Source organism: Porites lutea, chromosome 2, assembly GCF_958299795.1.
Source record: "Porites lutea chromosome 2, jaPorLute2.1, whole genome shotgun sequence".
In the NCBI taxonomy this organism is placed as follows: Eukaryota; Metazoa; Cnidaria; class Anthozoa; order Scleractinia; family Poritidae; genus Porites; species Porites lutea.
Window position 1 is genome coordinate 29,782,981 of NC_133202.1, and position 21,993 is coordinate 29,804,973.

General features: G+C 41.2%; 2 protein-coding genes and 1 pseudogene across 2 annotated transcripts; 1 reads left to right on the forward strand and 2 right to left on the reverse strand.

Annotated features, from left to right (window-relative positions):
* Positions 1–6,056: 6,056 nt before the first annotated feature.
* On the reverse strand, positions 6,057–10,701 carry LOC140926017 (uncharacterized; annotated as a pseudogene).
* Positions 10,702–10,753: 52 nt separating this feature from the next.
* Positions 10,754–11,616, forward strand: LOC140926018 (uncharacterized). The gene is made up of 4 exons (XM_073375830.1): positions 10,754–10,887; positions 10,955–11,044; positions 11,141–11,194; positions 11,269–11,616. Exons 1-4 carry the CDS (start codon positions 10,765–10,767, stop codon positions 11,614–11,616), a joined length of 615 nt encoding a protein of 204 aa, XP_073231931.1. The 5' UTR covers positions 10,754–10,764.
* A 7,935-nt stretch (positions 11,617–19,551) lies between these two features.
* Positions 19,552–20,688, reverse strand: LOC140926019 (uncharacterized protein F54H12.2-like). Its single transcript, XM_073375831.1, has one exon. It carries the CDS (start codon positions 20,686–20,688, stop codon positions 19,552–19,554), a length of 1,137 nt encoding a protein of 378 aa, XP_073231932.1.
* Between the last annotated feature and the right edge of the window lie 1,305 nt (positions 20,689–21,993).

The following is a 21,993-nucleotide window of genomic DNA, read 5'->3' on the forward strand; positions in this document are numbered from 1 at the left end:
AAGTCCGCTAAGATGATTGACGGCAGCGAAAAACGCAATTGTGAAGGCGGCTTTTGAACTTCAGAATTCGCATGTTTGTGAAAAGCGCAGTAAGTCCCAACTTCCCGGCCCCACGTACAGTATTTTTGAAACTGGCTTCTTCATTTGCTCGTCATGGTAACCCTGCAACTACTCCCGAGGGTTCATTATTATTCCCTCTCAGTCGCATTATAATCAGTTGTAATAACGGTTTCTCGTCTCTGAAAAGGGCCAGAAGTATGGTTGGACCAGAGATACGTGCGATAAAACATTCCATAAAGACATGGACAAAGCGTGCGAGAACAGCTCTAAAAGAAAGCGATCTTTCTCAGTTTACAACTGGATCAAAAACCTGGTAGTGACCGTGAGTGACTAGGTGAAGCGTTGTAAGGCAGCTGCTGACATCTATTACAAGTCTGTCTACCAATTTGGTCATGCGCACTTTGAGAAAGTTTCACCTCCCTGGTGCAGCTTGCCATGCGCCAAGAAACTTGGTGATCCTAGCATTCACCGGCGAAAAACGTCTGATTGGTCGACGCGCGACCACGTGACATTGCCAATTTGATTATTCCAGTTAAAAGAAGATCAATTGGGGCTTAATATGACTTGTAAATGCATATACGGATATTTTTTGAATAGCCTAGACTTTTTATTATCCTTTTTCACCTATTCCTATGGGATTCATTCCCCGCCATGCTCGTGTTTTGGCCGGTTTACCGGATTCAGCTTTGGACTTGTTTAAGCGATCACTCTTCACGATCACGAAGGACAACAATATTTCTGATAAAAGCCGGGCTACTAGAAAGAACGGCCTTTGTCCACAGCTCAATGCAGCGGAGAAATTCGACGCTATGGGTCCTTTGAAATTGCTTGGACACCTGGAAGCTACTTCATTATTATTTTTTTTCCCGCAAAGGTTAGCAAAATTATGTTTTCTCCAGCAAGACTTCCTAATTTATAAAAAAAAGCTTGAACATGAGCTAAATGAACTGTAGTGTCTGCATTCATGTTCTTTTCATTGTGAATGGGTGCAATGTTAATATCAAAACTTTAAAGCCGTCTGTGACCGAGCAGGTATTTTTTTTTCTTTTTCCTTTTCAATGGTTACTATGCTTCATCTGAATAAGATAATGAAATTTTTAAAATTAGGGGAATACTATATATATAAGAGAACTTTGATTGCAATATGTTAGTAGGAAAAAATACTGATTAGATCCTTTTAGTACATAGGTTAGAAAAGTGATGCATAGTCAAAAGTACTACAAAGGGGTAAAAACCCAAACCCAGATCTTTCCATTAATAACTTTTATTGACACTGTCAGGGACATATACTTTGCTTGAGTACACATTTGTTTGTCAAAAATCTTGTTTGTTAGGCTGCACTTTGTTTGATTCAGGATCAATCAATCTTTTCTGAAGAGAAATGAACAATAAAGTATGTTAACATGTCAGATACTTCAACACTGTCTTAGCCAACAACTAAGAAGAAACTGAACTTCTTTTAAAAAAACAAAGTGAAAAACTACTTCACAGTGAATCAACAACTCCTTCAAATATATATCACATTAAATTCATGCAAAATGTAAAGCTGATGATAAGTTTACAAGAATAGAAACAAACGATAATTACAATGAAACTATAAAGTTTGAAAAGGTTGAGTTTGATCGTCCGGGTGAACGTAGTCCTGAATAGGACTGTTGTTGTTGACAGTGACTACAGTGTATTATACTCTGGTTATTGATCTGATTGGTCAATTATGTCGCGATGTTATTGGTCGTCTGTCAGTTAAGCCGTGATGTTATTGGCTATGAAGACTCGTAATCAGTGATTGGTGCGTTTCGATCCGTCTATTGTCACAGTTAAACAGTCGTCTATTGTTAGTCAAATTGTCAGTTCTCCAGTTGTTCTCTCGTAGTTAGTTTTGCTTGATCTCGTCAATAAGTCGTTTGTACGGCGCTGGTAACTGTTGGCTACGATTCAGTGGCGTTTGTCCTAAGTTAGTAAACCAGCTTTCTAAAGTAAGACGTTGATAGTAGTCTGTAGAATACGTTATACACGTCGCAGAGTCCCAGTCAATTTGATGTTTCGTCTTTAAAATGTGCTCAGCAATGTGATTGTTGACGTCACCATTCCTCGTCGCGCGTTTGTGTTCGGTCAGTCGCGTGCTTAGGTTTCTGCCGGTTTCACCACTGAAAGAAGCCTGGCAGTCAGAGCATTTGATCTTGTATACTGCTCCCTATCTGTCCTCCGGTTTGTCTTTGTCCTTGACATTAGTAAGCAGTCGCCGTAAAGTGGTTATCGGTTTGTGCGCAACACGTATATTGTAAGGTTGTAATATACGTGCAATAGTTTCAGAGGGGCCTCTGATTTACGGTATAGTCGCTGTCGTAACAGGGCCAGAGTTGGTCTGAGAGTTGGAATCAGTGTTACTGTGAGTGTTCCGTCTAACAAAGTCCGTGTTGTAATTGTTCTTACTAAAAACGCTGTTAAGATAATCAGTCTCGCCTTGTAGGCTGTCAGGTGAGTCGCAAACTAGTTGCGCTCGTCGCTTCAGAGTCCGGATAGTAGTAGCCTTATGAGAGGTCGGGTTGTACGAAGACTGGTCTAGTAATCGGTCGGTATGTGTCGGTTTTCTGTAAATAGTCGTTTTTAGTTTGTTGTTGTCGCGAGTGACCAACAGACGACCAATGACATCGCGACATAATTGACCAATCAGATCAATAACCAGTGTATAATACCATCAACTGACGTGATACAACTCACTTTGACTCTGAAGATGACTACCACACAGGTTGTCGAAACGTCAGTCACTGTCAACAACAACAGTCCTATTCAGGACTACGTTCACCCGGACGATCAAACTCAATCTTTTGAAATGACTCCTGGGTCCAAACCTTTCACAGTTTTATAAAGTTTGAATGAGATCTGTATTTGAGTGTTCTCTCATAATTCTGGCAGAAGATCAAAATTGGAAACTGCATATCCTACACGACTGCATTCATCAACATGATCCAACTAAATTTTTATATTTAAGACTCAAAGTTTACTCCAAACTTTAAACTCCTGTAAGTTTAATTTGTGACGAATCTTTTTTTTTTTTTCTTGAAAAGAACTTTTGAATACATAATAGCATGTTAACTCTATCCTTCATTCATAACTTTGCTCCCAAAAAAAATAAGCCGAAAGCCATGGACAGAAAAACAAAAGAATTCACAGGAAAATTACCCTGTTCATCTCCTGTAACCGTAAACGAGACCTTCACGGCTAAATATGATGGCGTTTTGCCCAGAACACCTTAAGTGAGACCAAAATCCAAAATTTACACCCCTCAGCGAGCCGACGAGCATCCCCACCCCTTTCATATGCGGAGTCCCCCCCGCCAGGGGCTCTGGAATCCAGGGCCCAGTTGTTCGAACGCCGGTTACCGCTAACCTGGGGTTAAATTTTAATCCGAGTTTCTTTTTCTTGTTATCAAAAGCACTTTCTCGGATTATTTTCTCTATTCCTTTTAGAGTATCCAGTCATCAAATTAAAGGCAACGAGAATTATTTGAGTTCAAATTTCGCACTAACTCTGGGTTATCTTAACCCAGCTTCGAACAACCCGGCCCAGGCTTTACTTGCTACTCCTACATAGCATATTCCAAAAAATTGTTTAAACATTCGTAACAGAAAAACCAAGTGATCTTGACGTAAAGTAAGGTGTAGAATGATAGTTATTCTTTAGTCAACGCGGGGAAACTCCACTTGCCTAGCAGCTACTTACCAGGAAGCCCAAAAACGAAAAACTACAAATATACTTTATATAGTAAAAATAAAAAACGGAAAAAATAAAGCTGTGTTAAAAATGTATATACTTGATATTTACAATGATACACTACAAAAAGATACAAAAGACAAATAACTTAATAAAACTAAACTCCTAAATCTTAAAAGTTAATCATTTATACATTTGTCAAATGAATGGTTGGATAACCCCTTGTTAAAAGTAATCAATCTAGCCTACGTATTGCTAGCATCCTACAAACGTACAACCCTAATTTGTTAATGTTTTCAAATGTAACTATCAATAACTGCCAAAAATTACTAAATCTATTTCACAGTAACATTTTCCCATGTACAATACAGTTAGCCAATCATTGGGACTTACAGAAACTTTGAGCCAGGAAAACATGAAAAGCAGGCCAGAAACAAACATGTGCAAATGAGACAAATCTTTTTTTTATAACTACTTTAAAGATGTCTCTTTAACCTTATTTTTTAATACAATTTCTGAACAGTCGATCACTGTTCCTTTTTCTGAATAAAGAAGTAGTACTATTTACTCAAAATATTCCCCATTTCTGATTGGTTCAAATCCCCGGCTAGTTCTTCATAACAGGCTCGTGTTTACTAAATTTGGAAAACGTTTGCGATATCTGGGAAAATGACATTAATAGTACAGGCTATCACTAGAAAAAGGGACGGCAACAGAGAAGTCCCGCGGACGAGGTTAAGTTGGATCAGTTGTTTTGCTAGAAAATCGCGGAAATTTTTCACACGTTTGGCGAAGAAGAGCTTGTGCCTAAAATCATGGCAACAACGTCAAAAATACAACTCAACGGATGACAACTGCTATTTGAAGCATATCTGCTAGACAACACATTCCTTTATCTGATAAATTTGCCGAGGAACAGACAAATGAAGATGGGAACTTAACATCGAATGAGGCAAACATGTTTAATAGTAAGACTTATCTTGAGCGAATAATAAAACAGATGTTTGATTTGGCTATCGTATGATCTGAAGAATTATGCAAAGCAACGAAATCTCCGATAATTCTTCAAATCAGAGTTAACCTCATCCACTAATTGCTGATTATCATTTAGTACATTTTTTGTTTTAGCGAAAAAATGCGCGCAATGTAAATTAATTAAGATTAGGATTACGATAACCAACGAAACCAGAGCTCAAGTCCAAGGAAGATTCTGCTGACGACTTTTTTTAAAAATCACTGGAGAGTAAAGCACCTCGCCCACTGTTACATGGCGGCGGCGTGCCGTAACCAGTCCGATTGATGTTGACTATTTAAATTAACTGAGCTTGAGTTTAAGTTACTTCTTTTGTTAACTTGTACGATCTAATAGCAAAAATGTAAAAAATGAAGTACTAAGCAAATATTCGCCTCGCGGTGCATGCGGCTGATAACTAGGGCACGGGTGCAAAGCGTCAAGAATGTTCAGATGAAAATGCTTTATCAGTCGGACTCGTCAGATTGACAGAAATAGTCCTCAGGTATGTCGTAGAAATCTTCTTCCAAATCAGAGTTGACGGAAGTTTCGGACTTGTAGTCTTCCAATGACGAGGTTGGAATGCTTGCAGTTGAAGGCATCCTCTTTGTTGGTTGTAATGTTGTCTTAGTTGTACCTACCTTGGCTTTTGTCATCGAAGACAAAGCAGACTCCAGTTTGCAGAGCTTTATTATGCATACTCGGTCGGAGGTGAAAAAACATACAAGTCTGTCCTCTTCAGGGGACAAAGCCATACTGGCGATTTTTTCCTCCCCTTGCTTGATTCTCGTGAATGCAATAGCTTTTGATTCCGTTAAATCCCACAGGAATACCATTCCATCAACAGCATATGAAATAAGATACCGATTGACCTTCAGAAACCTGCAGAACTCAATTTTCCCGAGATGGCCTTGAAGAATTCGCCTGGAGGAATGCACGTTAGCCACAGAGAGACTGTAAAGATATATTAGGTTACCGAAGCAACAAACTAGCAGCTCATTGTCCAATGAAACAGCGCACTGACTGAATCTAACGGACTTGTAAAATCTCTCGACTTCCAATGTTTTCAGTAAGCGGCAGGGATGCTTATTGAACTCCCAGATCTCAATTTCGTAATAACCGCCACACAAGACAAGCTTATCTGCATCCGATGAAAGGCAAAAACAATCCACAGTCCGCAATCCTGGTGATTTGAACGACTCACACATGACTTGTTTTCTAACGTCCCACACATAGAAATGCGGGCGCGGTAATTTTTCCTGAATACAAATCAATAGTAAGCCGCCACAGCTGAAAATTTCACACAGGCGTCTGTAACACCACATTCGGCCTCAAAGACTGTACAATGGCATCCACTAAATTCTGAAGCGCAGTGTAGGTCTATCCTGGTTTCTTGCTGAAAAGCAATTAGTTTTCCGTCTAGAGAGAATACGCATTTTTTCGTAACACTGGGCCTTTCTGCGGCACCAGCACTTTTTGAGTACAACTCGGGAACTGATTTAAAAGTGGCGTGCATTTTATCTTCAGTCAGCTTCCACAAGGTAAACGTTGAGTCGGAACTAACAGCTAGGAGAGTATCACTTGAATTGAAGTTCACTGCGATAAATCTATCCAAGCCTGGTTTCTTTACATGCACCCTTGGAAAAAATTTCAAAGGACTAAATATATTTGTCAAAAACACAGCTTTATCTTCAAGTCCCCTACGAAACAAATAACCAAATTGCCCTTTGGTTGTTAAGCTGACCAAGTCACGACCCGACACACTGGTGTAATCGATATCTTTTTGAAGAGATAACGCATGTAGCGAGCCTGTATCTGTCGTATAAATAAAAAAGAGATCATCATTCGTAAAAGTGAACCTTTTGCAATTGATTTCATACGCATGGTTTCCTCGGAATTCCCTTACTTTAATTCTCTTTAAATCAGAACTGGTGACAATCCATTTTTGTCCTGGGGACAAACCGAAAGCACCATTATTGCCAAAGAGATTTAGAAATCCCTTCGGAAAGCGAGTGAGACAGTCAGACTTAAATAAATAATCTAAGAGGCAGATGGGAAACTCGGGGGAAAAGGATAGAAATGGAGTTAATTCGAATTTCCGATTCAACATGATCTCCCCTTCCCTTGTAAGATTCTGCGACATTTCTATCAACTCATCGAGCTCCTGTGCTGTTTCCCGATAACGGTGTTCTTCTTTCTTCTTCAGGACTCCAGAGCGCATGCGCCTCATCCACTGAACAACCGGAAGCTCATAATCCTCGAACTGCAACCCCAATCCAAGTTTCACTGAAAGCTGACAAACGCGCGTTACAAGTTGTCCCAGATAAAGCATAGGATCTAGTTCAAGCCGCAGACCGCTAAGAGCAGCAGTCACCGCAATGTTACAAACTGACACTGGTCTATCGACAACAGAAGACTTCATTGCTATTTTCCAATCGTCAAAGGCTGTAGTCAAGTGACAAAAATAAGTAAATGAGTTTAGCTCAACCTCTTGTTGAAATACGTCCTCCAGTAAGGATCTTCCAGTCTGTAAGTTCCAAACCTGATATCGGTAAATTACAGGGTACAGTTCAATAATAAGGCGACGCACAGATGCAAGACAGGATTCTTCGTCTGCTTTTGTTAGTTCTTTCAACCGGCAACAATAATAACAGATAGGATCATCTGGTGCGAGCGTCTCGTCAGCACAATCATATAGCTTTAGGTCGACACCAAGGAGCTCGAGTAAGCGCCTAGTTTGTCTTCCAATTCTGATTTCAGTTGTGTTCTGGTAGGTATGCTTTAAAACATCATCAAAAGAGCAAGTCCGGATCTCTTCTCGGCATTCGTCAATCTCTCTTATGGCCCACAGGGCCAGTAACTCTCTTATACACCTCTGTGTATACAATAGTGGAAAGGGCAACAGATTCCTTTTAACAACAATGTACTGGCTATAAGGAATAATAAAACCCCACTCATAATGGACAACGTTTCCTGAAAACTGAGGAAAGTCCTCCACGCACTTTCGTTGTACAGAAAACCACTTATCCAGTCGCCCGAAAAAGACAAACTTGTCGTCCGAATAAAATGCCAGATTTACGATTCGTGCTATAGTATCTTGACTTATTTCAAAAGGTCCGCCCACTATCTGAAGCTGGGATACATCAACAAACAAGAGTGAGCGACCACTTGCCACAGCCACAGTCTTCGTATCAGAGGCTGTGGCAAAGCAGCTACATTTAGAAAGAATTTCTTGAATAGAATTATCACAGACCTTCCACTCAACACGCAAACAAACTGCTGACAATTGAGGAATCAAAACGCTTTCTTGGACAACATCTGAGGCGTTTCGTATGGTTGAACGCAGAAGCTGAGGACTTCCTACGAGAACATGAACATCACCTTCGATGGCTAAGAAAGTCTCTTGAAGGATGAATTTTTGGTGTTCCTCTTCGACACCCAAAGAACTGACCGCAAACTGAAGATCTTTAAGTAGGTGGTAAATTCCCATTCTCCCGCTACGAATCCTTTCTTCCAAAAAGTGATAACTTGTTAAGCAACTGAAAACGAGCTTCAATGAATCTTTTTCTCCATGCTGACACAAAAATCGACCACCGAACCGAACAACGAAAGCCCTTAATTCACTCACAACCGGTCTTGCCTCCACGTTGTTGACAACAGCAGAAAGAATTTCCTTAAAAAAATTTCTTAGGTACTCACTTGCACATTTTTTGTCGATGTACAACTTTTTAGCTTTTCTTTTGTTTGTTAACCACGCAGGTATCAAATTGTGAAGAAAGGTTACTGTTTTTTGCATCACCACACATTGTGAAACGGCATCGATTACTTCCTGCTCATCAAGATCTGACATCTCGCTGCAAAGAACAAACGAAATTTACGATACGGGAAGAGGAGATGGTGCAGTTATGATACAGCCTAATAACTTGCTGTACAGATCTGCCCCAACTTTATCGTGGACACGCTGTAAATTTTTTTGAAAGAAGTCATCCATATCCCCCGGAAGAAGAACGCTACGTTTACCAATCTTACCTAAAAGTAGCAGACCGTTAAGTTCTTTCGCAATATAGAAAGCGTGCAAAAACAGTCCATTACACAACTTTGTGACGTCTTCTGCCGAGTAGGGGAGACGGCAGAAATCTACCCTACTTTCCAGAAATCGCTGAATGTCCTGCTCATGTTCCCAATAAAGGCTGCGTTGCTCACTGTTTCCAGCACAAATTCTAACACACGGATTGTACTTTTCCAATCTGCTTTGTAACATGTCTTCAGGGCGACTGGTGATAAAGAACACAAGCTGTTTTGCAAACCGGGGAAAACGCTCTTTTATAAGACAAATAAAATCTTCCCTGGACTTGTACTCTGTTTCATTTAGAGCGTCAATAACGACTAATTTGCGCTGAAGTGTACTGCACTTACTTAGCGGCTCTTCTAGCAATTTAGTACATAGTTCCTGCACCCCTAAACTACAATTGGCTAAAAACATTTTTACACCATCCTCCCCTCCCATTCTACTACTGTACTCACTATTACAATCACATAGCTGACAGGCTATAGTCCCAAGAAGATTCCTTGGATCATTTCTTGTGCCATCATTATGACGACAAAAGTAAGCAGCACCAAGACGCCCAGTTTTCTTCATACGCTGCGCCAGAGCTCCTGCCATTACACTCTTACCGACTCCTGCATCGCCGAGGAGAACGTAAGCTCTTGAGTCGCCAGGGTCACTGAACCATTTGTCAAAATCTTCAAACAGCCACTGCCTCTCTGCATTAAAAGAGGAAAACAAAGAAAATTATCACGCACATGGTAAATCCAAACTAACGGCTTTTCTAGTGTGTGTGACTAGTGTCCTGCGCTTCACAGGTCCTCCTAAAACTGAGCTAACAAATAATGCTAAAAAAAAGTTTGGAATTGGGAAACAAAGCGCATTGTTCCGTTAAACTTTTACATTGTAATAGGGCAATCTTCTCATTACCATAACTGATTTGATGGATAGCAGAGTTCTGTCTCTCAGCTTCCACTTCTGTTAAACCTTCTTGCACTTTGTGTTGGTCATCCAGCTTCAGAAGCTTCAGAGTGCACTCGTCTTGTAAAGACACCTCCCCAGGGCTGGCGCCTGCAAATCCTTCCTGCAGACTGGTATTTATATCCGAGTTACCTGTTAATGCAAACATAAAAGTAGTAAACTTTTATGGCTTTAGCTTATATTTTCTAAGGTTCGTAGCGCTTATACAGCTAAACCTCCCCTTACGGATACCTCTCCATTACGGACAGTTCTTTTAGTCCCACTGATACCAAACTTCATACAATACCTACTACTATAATAAAGACACCAACCTATTAGAAACAGTTTCCTTGGTCTCATAGATGCCAAATTTCATACAATCCAAGTATGCAACAGGTGAGTCAAATATGGCCCAGCAACTATGATTTAGCTTAAACTTTCAATCGATTCCTGGGTAATCATGGGTTTTGGATCCCAGTACAATTGTATCCATCTTTATAATAGTTAATAATTAATGCTGATTTTTTCGGTAGAAAATAAAAGATACCTGACGGCTTAATTCATACTCTCACTAACATAATCGTAATTGCATGTACTAAACTACTTCTACCACAGGTTAGCTAAATGTCATACCATTAAGCAAGCTGATCATCTTGCCAAGAAGATCCCTGCTCTGGTTAGCCCAGCTGTATTTCCTCTGATAGGAAGTGCGCAGGTTTGAAGCCTCCTCCGGGCGCCTTTCTCTGTCTTTGCCCCATACCTTTTTAATTTCTGCAGCCCACACTTCATGATCGTCTGAATCAATCACAAATGATGAGCCAAATGGTACCTTGCTCAGAGCTTCACCAAAACCTGAGTTGCTACTGACAAGCACAGGAAGACCAGCTGATAGGGCCTCAAGACCTGTCATAAAAGCCTGCTCACTGCCAAGCGCATCATTCACTCATTGTGAGTAAGTTGAGTGCGAGTAGTCATGGCTTTCAACCAGTTCACCACTTTGGAAGAGTTTGAAAATTTCATCTGGCACAACGAGATACCAAGCGATCAGATTTCTGAAGCGGTGGATCGAATGATGACCTTAACATTTCCAGAAGAGGTACGTTGTTAACGTTTGAATGTCATTCAAGGCTAGATTCTTTTAGTAACACGTAGTTCCATTCCAGGATCAGTCTTCCAACATTCCCTTGGTGGATTCCATTATTCCACCCGAAGTGATGGACCCATGGAGCGATTGGGAGAAAGAATTTGAAACGGTATGAGTCCTTATTGAAATGTTATAGCATAACTATTGTCCGTCGTACTAATTCAATTTCTGTTGTTGAAATTATTATCCCATTACACTTTTTCAGGAACCTTCTTCCAACCAAGTTCAGAGCGGCATGGGTAGGAAAAGAGCAGCACAGGTAAGTGTTTTAGTAAGTACTTTATTTCTCTAGCTTGTCAAGGTAGTTAATATACGATTCATTTGATGTTTTAGGATGATGTAGACATACCTCCTGCCAAAAGTGCTCGGCATGCATGTGAAGCGTGTGGAAAAGTTTTCACTCGACCAGATAAATTAAAACGCCACGAAAAGACACATACCAACGAAAAACAACATCGGTGTGATAAGTGCGACAAGAGCTTTCATCGAATGTCACACTTGCAGCGCCACGTGAAACAAGTTCACGAACGCCGAGCGGCTCAGCGGGAGTATAAGTGTAGTACCTGTGGAGAGACATTTTACAATCTGGCTCCATTCCGAGCGCACCAGCAAACAGCTCATACCAAACCCTCTTTAAGTAAGAAGCGTCCAAGGGACGAGGAAACAGGTAGGAAGCAGTGAACTTTTCTGTTGTATTTCAGTAAGATAAAATTATATTTTGTGTGAAGGATTAGTCGTAGGTAACTTTTTACTTGCTTCTTGCAACACAATAGAGGCTACGGCATGTTTGAATATGTCTTTTGTTTGAAAGCTGCACCGTATGCAAATTTGAGGTGAAGGCAGTGGAGTGGAACAATTGGATTAGTCGTATGCAAATTTTAGCCGTGGGATGTTAAAACAATAGAGGCTAGAGTATGTTCGAACAAGTCTTTGGTTTGCCTTTGTATAGAGGCTTGGCACAACATATTTTAGACATGATGGAACAAAACTTTTGTTCAGAGAGTTAATCCTACACAAATGTTAGGTAAAAGCAATGAAGTGGAAAAAAATTGGATTAGTCGTATGCTAATTTGAGTTTGTTAAACAATACATTGTATAAACAACTCTTTTGTGTTTCTGGATACCTCGTTTGGATTTGGGAATAGACATTGGAATTTTTATTTCCCATTTAGAGCCAAAACCCAAGAAAATGAAGCCCAATCCTATCGAGAAAAAAGCAACTTCAAGTTCGCGCTGGCAGGAAGATCCAAGAACCTTTACTGACTTACCTGAAGTCCAACAAAGTTCTGTTCTCGAGTACCGTCGCCACTGGCATCAAATCCGCACTCGATTCAACCGCCAAAACCGGCTCCTGGACTGGTATAACTATCGTCTGTCTTCCCCCCAACCTCAAGAGGTTATAAAGCACCTTGACGAGATCTTTACCGACCAGTCCACCGTGTTTAAACTTAATGTCTCCTTTGGTTTCATTCTGAGAAACAACGAGACCGGTGCACTGCAATATTACTATGCCTCCAGAAATAAAGAGCAAGTCTTTGAAGAGCCATTCCAAATCACAACTGCAGCCGATCTTCCACATGTCCGTGAAGCATTGCAGAATCTCGATGTCCTAGAATGGGTACGCCAACGTCGCCCCAACTCTAAATGGGTGGTACAACAGGTGACCAATATCACCTTCTTTATAACAAAAATCAGAGGTCACCCCATTGGTCGTGGTACAGATTTACCTGCTTACCTTACCGAGAACCATGGTTTAGTAGCCTTAGATCGCAACCGTAATAATGGAAAAGTCTACAACGACAATCTTTGCTTCTTCCGTGCCTTGGCTCTCCATAACGGTTGTCACCAAAAGAATCTGGAGCGGGATGCCAAGCATTACTATGAGAAATACAGAGAATTTTTTCCTGAGAAAAAGAAATTTTGTGGTGTAAAACTGAAAGAACTGCCCGACCTAGAACACCTCTTTGAAGTCAATATCTTTGTCTATTCCCTCGAACCCACTAAACCCGATGGAGAAGAAAATGAAGACGATGAACCCGATGATACCAAGCCAGAGATTGCCGCTGAGCAGATCCATCGATCTCTTTGCCACTATCCATGTACCTTCTACCTTAACCTTTACCAGCGCCACTTTTCTTATATCAAAGATTTGAAGAAATACGCCAAGTCCTACTGCTGCTCACGATGTGGAAAATATTGGAAAGATGGATTCAAGTTAAATCGTCACGAGCGAACCTGTGAAGCAAAAGTAACTTACCAGTTTCCAGGAAGTGCTTACAAGACTCCACCCACCATCTTTGAGCTGCTCGAAGATGAAGGCTTCACCATTCCACCACATTTAAAGTACTTTCCATACAGAGCCACCTTTGACTTTGAATGCATGTTTAATCGTCAGACTGGCCTAAATAACTCCGAAAAACTCACCTGGAACGCCAAGCATATCCCTCTAAGTGTCAGTGTCTGCTCTAATGTTCCAGACTACGACCACCCCAAGTGTTTTGTTTCAACTGGGGACTCCAAACACCTCGTCAAAGAGATGATAGACTACCTAGTGGAAATCAGTCAAAAGAGCTCCGACCTGATGAAGCAAGAGTTTTCATTCCTATTTGAAGCGATAGACCAAAAGCTAGAAGAAATAAAACAAAAGTCAGAACAACAGACCGGAGAGAGTGGTACAGACGTTAGCGTCCAAGAAGATAGCGATGATGAAGGAGAAGATCTTATGGAGACCGATGATGAAGAAGAAGACATAGAATCTGAGACAGAAGAAGATCGTGCCTTCCTGGATGATGAAGTGGAAAGTGAGCAAGGTGCCTCGTTTTACCGAGCTTTAGATCGCGAACGCGAGAACCAGAGTGATGATGAAGAGTATGTGGACGATAAACCAGAAGCGAACCATCCTGAACCTCAGAAGAAAAAAGTCCACCCCTTAAAGAAGCTGAGAGAGAGATTCGAGGAATACCTGGAAGAACTCCCGGTTCTTGGTTTCAATTCTGGAAAATATGATTTGAATGCTGTGAAAGAATTTCTCTTCCCTGTCCTGCTCCAGAATGAGGACGTACAGTTCACCATAAAACGTAACAACAATTTCATGCGCTTGAAGACCGACCACCTTCGCTTTCTTGATGTCACCAACTTTCTTGCTCCTGAGTTCAGCTATGCCAAATTCCTGAAAGCGTACGAATGTCCGCAAACCAAAGGTTTCTTCCCATACGAATGGATGGATTCGCTTGACAAGTTAGACCACCCTTCTCTTCCTCCTCACGACGCCTTCTTCTCTACACTGAAAAACGAAAACATCACAGAGCAAGAGTACCAGTACTGCCAACAAGTGTGGTCTGACAACAACATGCAGACATTTAAAGATTTTCTGATCTGGTATAACAACCTTGACGTCCAACCCTTCTGCGATGCCCTTGAAAAGATGTGCGCCTGTTGGAAAGACAAGAACATTGACATGCTGCGACAAGGAATCTCTATCCCCGGTGTCACCTTGACTTATCTGTTTACAACCCTGGAACCTGGCATTTTCTTTTCTCTCTTTGACGAGAAAAATAAAGATTTATACACCTTGTTCAAGAAAAATATGGTAGGAGGCCCCAGCATCATCTTCCACCGATATCATGAAAAAGGCAAGACCAAGATCAGAGAGAGAGAGAGATAACAGATCAAGGCAAAGAACCAAAAATGTGCCAGAAAATAGTTGGATATGACGCCAACGGGCTCTATCTCTGGGCCATCATGCAAAACATGCCCACAGGATCTTTTACGAGACGACGCGAAGAAACCAACTTCAAAAAAGAAAGCTCCACCAAGATGGCCACCGAGTGGTTGGAATGAAAAGCTGAGGAAATGGGAGTTCGCATACGTCACCAGATGAACGACACGGAAAAACGCATAGGTGAAAGAAGGCTCCCAGTGGATGGTTTTCATGGTCCTTCACAAACAGTTTTCCAGTTCCACGGCTGTTGGTGGCATGGTCATAACTGCTACCTAACTAAAGGAAAGGAAATTAATGAAAAAAGAAAGAAACCAATGGCTGAGTTCAGGGAAGAAACTACAGCAAATTCAGAGTATATCAGAGATCAAGGCTACAATCTCGTGGAGATGTGGGAGTGCCAGTGGCGCCGAATGAAAAAAACTAACTCTGCAGTACAATATTTCATGAACAGAAAGTTTCACCGACCCCTTGACCACCTCCAGACCCTGGATCAAAATCAGATTATTAAAGCTATCAGAGACGAGTCTCTCTTTGGTGTTGTCGAGTGTGACATCACAGTACCTGACCATCTGAAACCCAAGTTCTCCGAAATGTGTCCAATCTTCAAAAATACGCAGATTTCTAAAGAAGATATTGGTGAATACATGCAAACCTTTGCCGAGGAGCAACATATCATGCCTCAACCTCGTAGAAGTCTAATAGGTAGCTATTTTGGAGAAAAGATCTTGTTGGCCACACCGCTCATTAAATGGTACTTGGAGCACGGGTTAGAATTCACCAGGATTTACCAAGTGGTCGAGTACACACCCGTTCCTTGTTTCCAGCCCTTTGGAGAAGCTGTCTCCGATGCCAGGCGTGCTGGGGATGTGGACCCGAACAAAGCCATCATCGCAGATACAATGAAATTAGTAAGTATGATTTCATTTGTACAGGCATTTTGCCACTTTTTTCCTTATGCAAACCTTATTAATGTTCTGATACATTATTTATTAGGTCGGGAATTCCAGTTACGGGAAGACGATTACGGACCAAGAACGCCACAGAGAGGTTAAGTTCTGCGAGGAAACAAAGGCCTTACGGCTTATCAACACACCCTTCTTCAGACAGATTGATCGGATCGAAGAGAACACTTATGAAGTCCAGTCTTGCAAGAAAACGGTCAAGTTGAATCTACCCATGCAAATCGGTTTTTTTGTTTATCAGTATGCTAAACTCAGAATGCTTCAGTTCTATTTTGATTTTCTTGACAAGTATTTAGATCGTAGTGATTTTCAGTATTGTGAAATGGATACAGACTCTGCCTATATCGCGATCGCGGGTCCATCAGTTGATAGTTTAGTCAAACCTGAGTTAAGGGCAGAATTTCAAAAGGATAAGTTTAACTGGTTCCCCAGAACCGATACACCAGAGAACAAAGCATATGATAAGCAAACACCCGGTCTTTTCAAAGAAGAATGGTCAGGGGAAGGAATAATCGGTCTCAGTAGTAAAACCTATTATTGCTTTGGTTCCTACGATAAGTTCAGTTGCAAAGGAGTAAACAAAACATGTAATGATATCAATAAAGAAAAATATCTTAATGTTCTACTGACCAAACAAAGCAGTTCCGGACTTAACAAGGGTTTCCGTGTAGTTAATAACAGTATGTATACTTATGAACAAGTTCGTGATGGTTTTTCGTACTTTTACCCCAAAAGAAAAGTGTTGGAGGATGGAGTTACCACTATACCTCTAGATATATAAAATTGTGTTGGAAATTGATTGCTGTATTAATAAAAATATGAGTATCAAAAATTGTAATGTGTGTGATTCATAAATAAAACACTTTATAAAAAACGCGTTTCTTGTAATTCTCTGACTTGAAGCACGAGTGCGTTTCCCACGCACAACTTCCCACGCGACCTTCTCGCGAGATCTCCACGCGCGCCCAGGGGAAAAAACACAGGGCTAAAAAGGTGCCTTTCTGCCCGATCTGCCCTTGAAAATCAACAATAAATTTCGTGTCGCAAATAGTTTTACTCAGTTGGTATCTAACGTTCGTCCTGTCAGCATGAAGAAACTAAAATGTAAACACTGCCCCATACCGGGATGTCATTCTAAATTTTTAGTTCGATTAGCAAATCATTTAACTCAAGTCCACGAGTTATCGGAAATAGAACGAAAATATTGGCTTCAATTTGCAAAATTACAAAATACCAATGCGATTCGTGTGTATGACAAGGAGGCTGAACCCAAAACAATTTTTTTTTCTATAAATGAGAGTACGCACAAATCAGTTAATCAGTTGTGATCATGGACCCGAGATGGAGACATCCTTTCCCCGCGCTTGTGGCCGGCCCAACATGTTGTGGGAAAAGTCAGTTTGTAAAACGTTTACTAGAAGTAGGAGAAGACATGATTGATGGTGCCCCGGAAAATATCATCTGGTGTTATAGCATGTATCAACCAGCCTACGATGAGATGCTTAAAACTATTCCGAACATTATGTTTGTTGAAGGAGTGCCTGGTGATCTGGAAACCCTAATTAATCCCTCTATGCGGAATTTAGTCGTCATTGATGACTTGATGCACGAGCTTAGCAATGATCAGCGAATGACTAATTTGTTTACCAAGGGCTGTCACCATCGCAATCTCAGCGTGATCTTTATTCTCCAAAACATTTTTCATCGTGGAAAAGAACTGAGAGATATGAGTTTGAATTCTCATTACTTAGTGGTGTTCAAAAGCCCGCGTGATAGCAGTCAAGTCAACCATTTAGCAAGACAAATGTTTCCCGGTCATGTCAAATACATGCAAGAAGCGTTTGAGGATGCAACAAAAAGGCCCTATGGATATCTATTTTGTGATCTTAAACCGGAAACACCTACCGACTTCCGGCCGCGTACGAATATTTTCCCCGGGGAGACTCAGTACGCTTACGTCAGAAAAGTATAAAAAGCGTGAACCACATCACATTTCTTCAGTTGAGGATGGCACAGCGACTTAGAAAGAACCACGATTTTCTGAAGCTGCTTGTCAAGTGTACCCCAACTCAGCGTAAAACCATTTTGAAGGTGGCAGACGACGCTTTAGTAAGAACCATTTGTGAGTGTGTTTTAAACGTGCTTAAAGGAACAGTGCCTGTCAGTAAGCCAGCCAAGAAAAAACTTTTACCTCACAAGAAATCTTTGATCGCTTTAGCCGAAAAAAGTACACCGCTCGATAAGAAAAAGAAATTGTTGGTACAACACGGAGGAAATTTTTTAAGTGTTTTGCTACCTCCCGTTCTCCGTGTGTTAAGTTCGATTCTTACCTAAAATGAGTCACACAAAGCGTATGGTTCTCGTGCCCGAGAACACCTTGGAAAGATTACAGCAGCGCCAGCAGATTTTAACCCCACCCGTCACATAAACTCTGAGAAACTTGGATAGTGAAATGACCGATATTTTATCCAGTAAAGAACTTGATGATGAACAAAAAGCTAGGCTTTACAATCAAGTGTTGCAGCGGTACTTGACTTATTACGATCAGCGAAAAGGTCAACCTCTTCATGTGAAAATATCAACTCCCAAAGCTATAGAAACACCTAAACCAGAAGAAAATGAACAACCTACGGAAGAACCCGCCACAGAAAAGTCTATTTCATCAGCCGTAGAGCAAGAAGTGATAAAAAGTGTACCTAAAATTTACAAAACCAGGGCTAGACAATTGTTGGATAAAATTAAAGAGCATCAGGATGTCTTGCATTGGAATGATAAAGGAGAGCTGTTGTATAAAACCAAACCCATTCCAGGTTCTCATCTGGTGGACCTAGTCAACGACACATTGCGCCACCGCAAAGGATTTGAGCCAGTGGGATGGTCGGTGTTTGCGAGGGGTCTGGCCCGAATGAATGTCCCGGAAAAACTAGTGCGTAATCCACAGAGGCAAAGTGCTGTTCGAGAATTTAAAGCAAGGGTGCGAGACGAAACCCCTAACAGTCCTTCCCGTTGGCTACCTAGCCCACCTGTGACGGTATCCCCCGTGAAAAAGCAGCGGCGAAGAAACGCAAGTCCGCGCCCCGAGGCTGTGCGCTGGTTACGGTTATAAAATCACCACAAGAGACATTGTTATATTGTATTGTATTGTAAATCATCTCTTTATTTTGTTCACTCAATAAAAGATATTGAAAAGAAATTACAAGGTTTTTATTTATTGAACTTTGTGCTGGGCTTGTGCTCTTTGCTTGTTTACATCAGTGCGATATTTCGGAAGACTTCTAGGAAAATGTTTTTCAATAAATCGCTTGACAAGACTATCATTTTTACGTGTGTTATTAGAAAAACGATGCACAATTGTACTCATACTTATTTGCCGACTACGATATAAAGCAAAATACAAACAGTAATGTCCGCAGACTTTGGAATAGATGCTCTGTAATGTCACGGTATTAAAAATCCACTGATTAGAATTGTTGTTTAAAAAGGTAGTAAATGTTCCTGAATATTTGCTGGGAGGTGCTCCGTAAGAATCGAAAAATTCTCCCTCTTGCTCCTTGGTGAAATAAAACGCCACCCAATGCGAACCTGGCTTGTCACTCGTATCCACATTGGCGATGTATAGGGCTGGGTATTGCGAAACACTCGCAGGCAGCTTGTCTGAGAGATACACGCCTTGAAACACACCTCGTGTAAATTTGTCCTTTCTCAAAATAAGGGTCAGTTGAATGGTGTCCATTTTTAGTTTGTGTAGTCGTAGAGAACGTTTCGGTTTGCGTCGACCTCAATCACGTTTTGAAATTCAGCGTAGACGATAAGGTTGACCGTGTTAGCGAGTGCTTCCGAGAAATGAAGCTCCAAGCGCAGGTTTCCTTGTTTTATAAGCTCAAAATGCTCTCCCGGGAAGTGATCTGGGGTCAAATCAAAGGCGACTAAGGTTTAACCAGAGCCGTAATCACTTCTATTTATCTGATTGCCCGTATCCTGGGAAAGCATTCCAATACCAGAGAAAAGACTTTGATAGCCGGCTATCACATTTTGACCACCAGCGGCGTCAAACTTCAGGAACAAAGGTTTTCGGGGGATTTGTTCTCCGTCCACGTACACACCCACTTGAGTTAAATTGTGGTGATTGAAGTTGAAGGGGTTGGTACGGTAACTCCCATTGTAAGCCTCTGTGTCCACTAATCCCAATACTATGCGCTTGGGAATTTGACCCAAAAAGATGTTGTCAGGGTTAAAACTGCTAAATCCTCTTGGAATAGAGAGTACTTTACAGTCGATTCTGCGAATGGGGTACTTGGCGCTGGAGTGTTTTAGCCCAGCTGCATGGCCTAGAATGATAGAAGAGGCAACCTTGACTCTGCGTACAAACAAGATGGCTTCTGTGATAACCACTTTGAAATTAGCTCCAGCTGCTGAGGACACAAGACAAAACACATTCTTGGCTCGGTTTAGTTTGATTCTTAAATTAACTCCATTGAGCATCAACCGATCTTGAAAGAATATATCACTGTGAATGGGTCCCATCATATCCACCGTATGACTCTCTTTGGTAAACTCATAGCGAGCCTTTAATCCAAGGTTTGCTTCATCGTCTGCAGCAAAGGGGTTCACTACATTCATCTTTCCAGCAGTATCTTTGTAAAACATAGCCATAGAAAGTTGACTTGTTTTAGCTTCTTCCCCATAGTTCAGCAAAGACTCGAGCATGGCGCGATAAGGGTAAGTATTAGTGGATGCAGATATAAGTCGCTCATTCAAGGAAACGTCTACTTGTGAAAACAGGGAATGTAAAAACAGGTTCACGGGACCCACTTGTGTATCAGCATCTAACGCAGTTCCGTTTGCTTTCGTGATCTTAGCTTTCACATAAAGTTGTGTCCGCGCTAAATCTAAATATTCTTCTCCGGTTCCAGATACGTTAAATTCAATAGGACCAGTGTCCGTGATGTTGCTGAGAGGATGATATTCAATCCATTGCCCTTTGTGAATAGAGGTTTGTGTAGCAGGAATAGTAAAAAGATCGAGCTCTGATTTAGTACACTCCCGTGACTCGTGATGAACGAAGGCCATTCTATTCTTTGTCAAAAATGGTTTTCGATTTATTCTGCTGTGGAGATGTTTTTGCTTTCTTGCCTGGAGGTGAACTGATTTTTGAGCCTTGCGCTTTCCTTTTTATAGCTTTTTTGCCAGCTCCAGATTGTCCCTGCAATGAATTCTGGGAGGGTAGACCGAGGGCTTGTTTAGCCTGTTTGCTGATTGCCGTTTTAATGTTATCTCCATCAAGAACATCTTGGGCGACATTGACACCCGTTTGTAAAGCTTTTCTTCCAATCACCTTAGCACCTTGTTGCAGGTGAGGCATCGCCCAGCGGAACAGACCTTTAAATATCGAACCTAAGCCATACCCTCGCTGAAATCGAGCTCCATGAAATGCGGGTAAATTTCCACCTTTTTGTTTGGCTTGATCTACATAGTACTGTTCGTAAAGCTTATGATTTGGGGCGTGGAGTTTTTTCATTTTTTAAAAGTACTGAGGTTGACTCTGACGAAAATGAAGTGTTAACAACACTCTTCCAAACTCAAATGGCACATATTCCCCTGTGTCTCGCTTTATATTGACTTCGATGGTTTCAAATTGCTTTCTGCTGACAGGTACATATTGAGGGCGCACAAACGATTTACTAACTCGCTGGCCATCCTCTCCTTCTACGGGAACAATTCGAAGCAAAGGGACCAGTGCATCGCCAACATATTGTGACTGAATAAGATCACAGTAAACGAAAAGATCGTGAAAGCCGTATTCCAAATCCACTTGTCTGTCCCCCTTGGTGGTCTTTGAAATAATTTGTTCGGGGGTGAACCCCAGCATATAGCCCATATCATTTAGCGAGACTTCTGCGTTGTTTTTCAAATGAACTGTCACCTTTCTGCTGAGATTATCGTATGAAAACCGTACATCATCTGTATACCGATTTTCATTGTCCACTAACTCTTTCATCTTTTGAAAGACATCCTCGACGGAAGAATAATGACCCGGAAGCATCTCCAGGGAATCCCAAACACCGTTTGGAGTTTTTCATTTCGGAGTTTTTCATTTCGAACGTAAAATCGAAACTGTTGAATATTATTCCAACTATGCGGATAATGGATCTCGGTCAAAGCCACTTCCCATTCGCCTGTGAGGTTTAGGGTTTGTGGTAGACTAACTCGGTACTCTGTTAATGTGTTATGAGGAAATTTATCAAGACTGCTATTGCTAGGGAGATGCAGATAAAACTGTGTTACCTCCATCGTACCCTGTGTTGAAATGAACTTTTTAATCTGGGTATTCTTAATTTATTAGAAACCGCACACCATTCATTTTATTATTTCCTT

Coding starts and splice junctions, on each gene's coding strand:
- LOC140926018 (XM_073375830.1), top strand. CDS start 10,765: ATGGCTTTCAACCAGTTCACCACTTTGGAAGAGTTTGAAAATTTCATC. Junction 11,045..11,140: donor GGGAGAAAGAATTTGAAACG/GTATGAGTCCTT, acceptor ACACTTTTTCAG/GAACCTTCTTCCAACCAAGT. Junction 11,195..11,268: donor GTAGGAAAAGAGCAGCACAG/GTAAGTGTTTTA, acceptor TTGATGTTTTAG/GATGATGTAGACATACCTCC.
- LOC140926019 (XM_073375831.1), bottom strand. CDS start 20,688: ATGGCCTTCGTTCATCACGAGTCACGGGAGTGTACTAAATCAGAGCTC.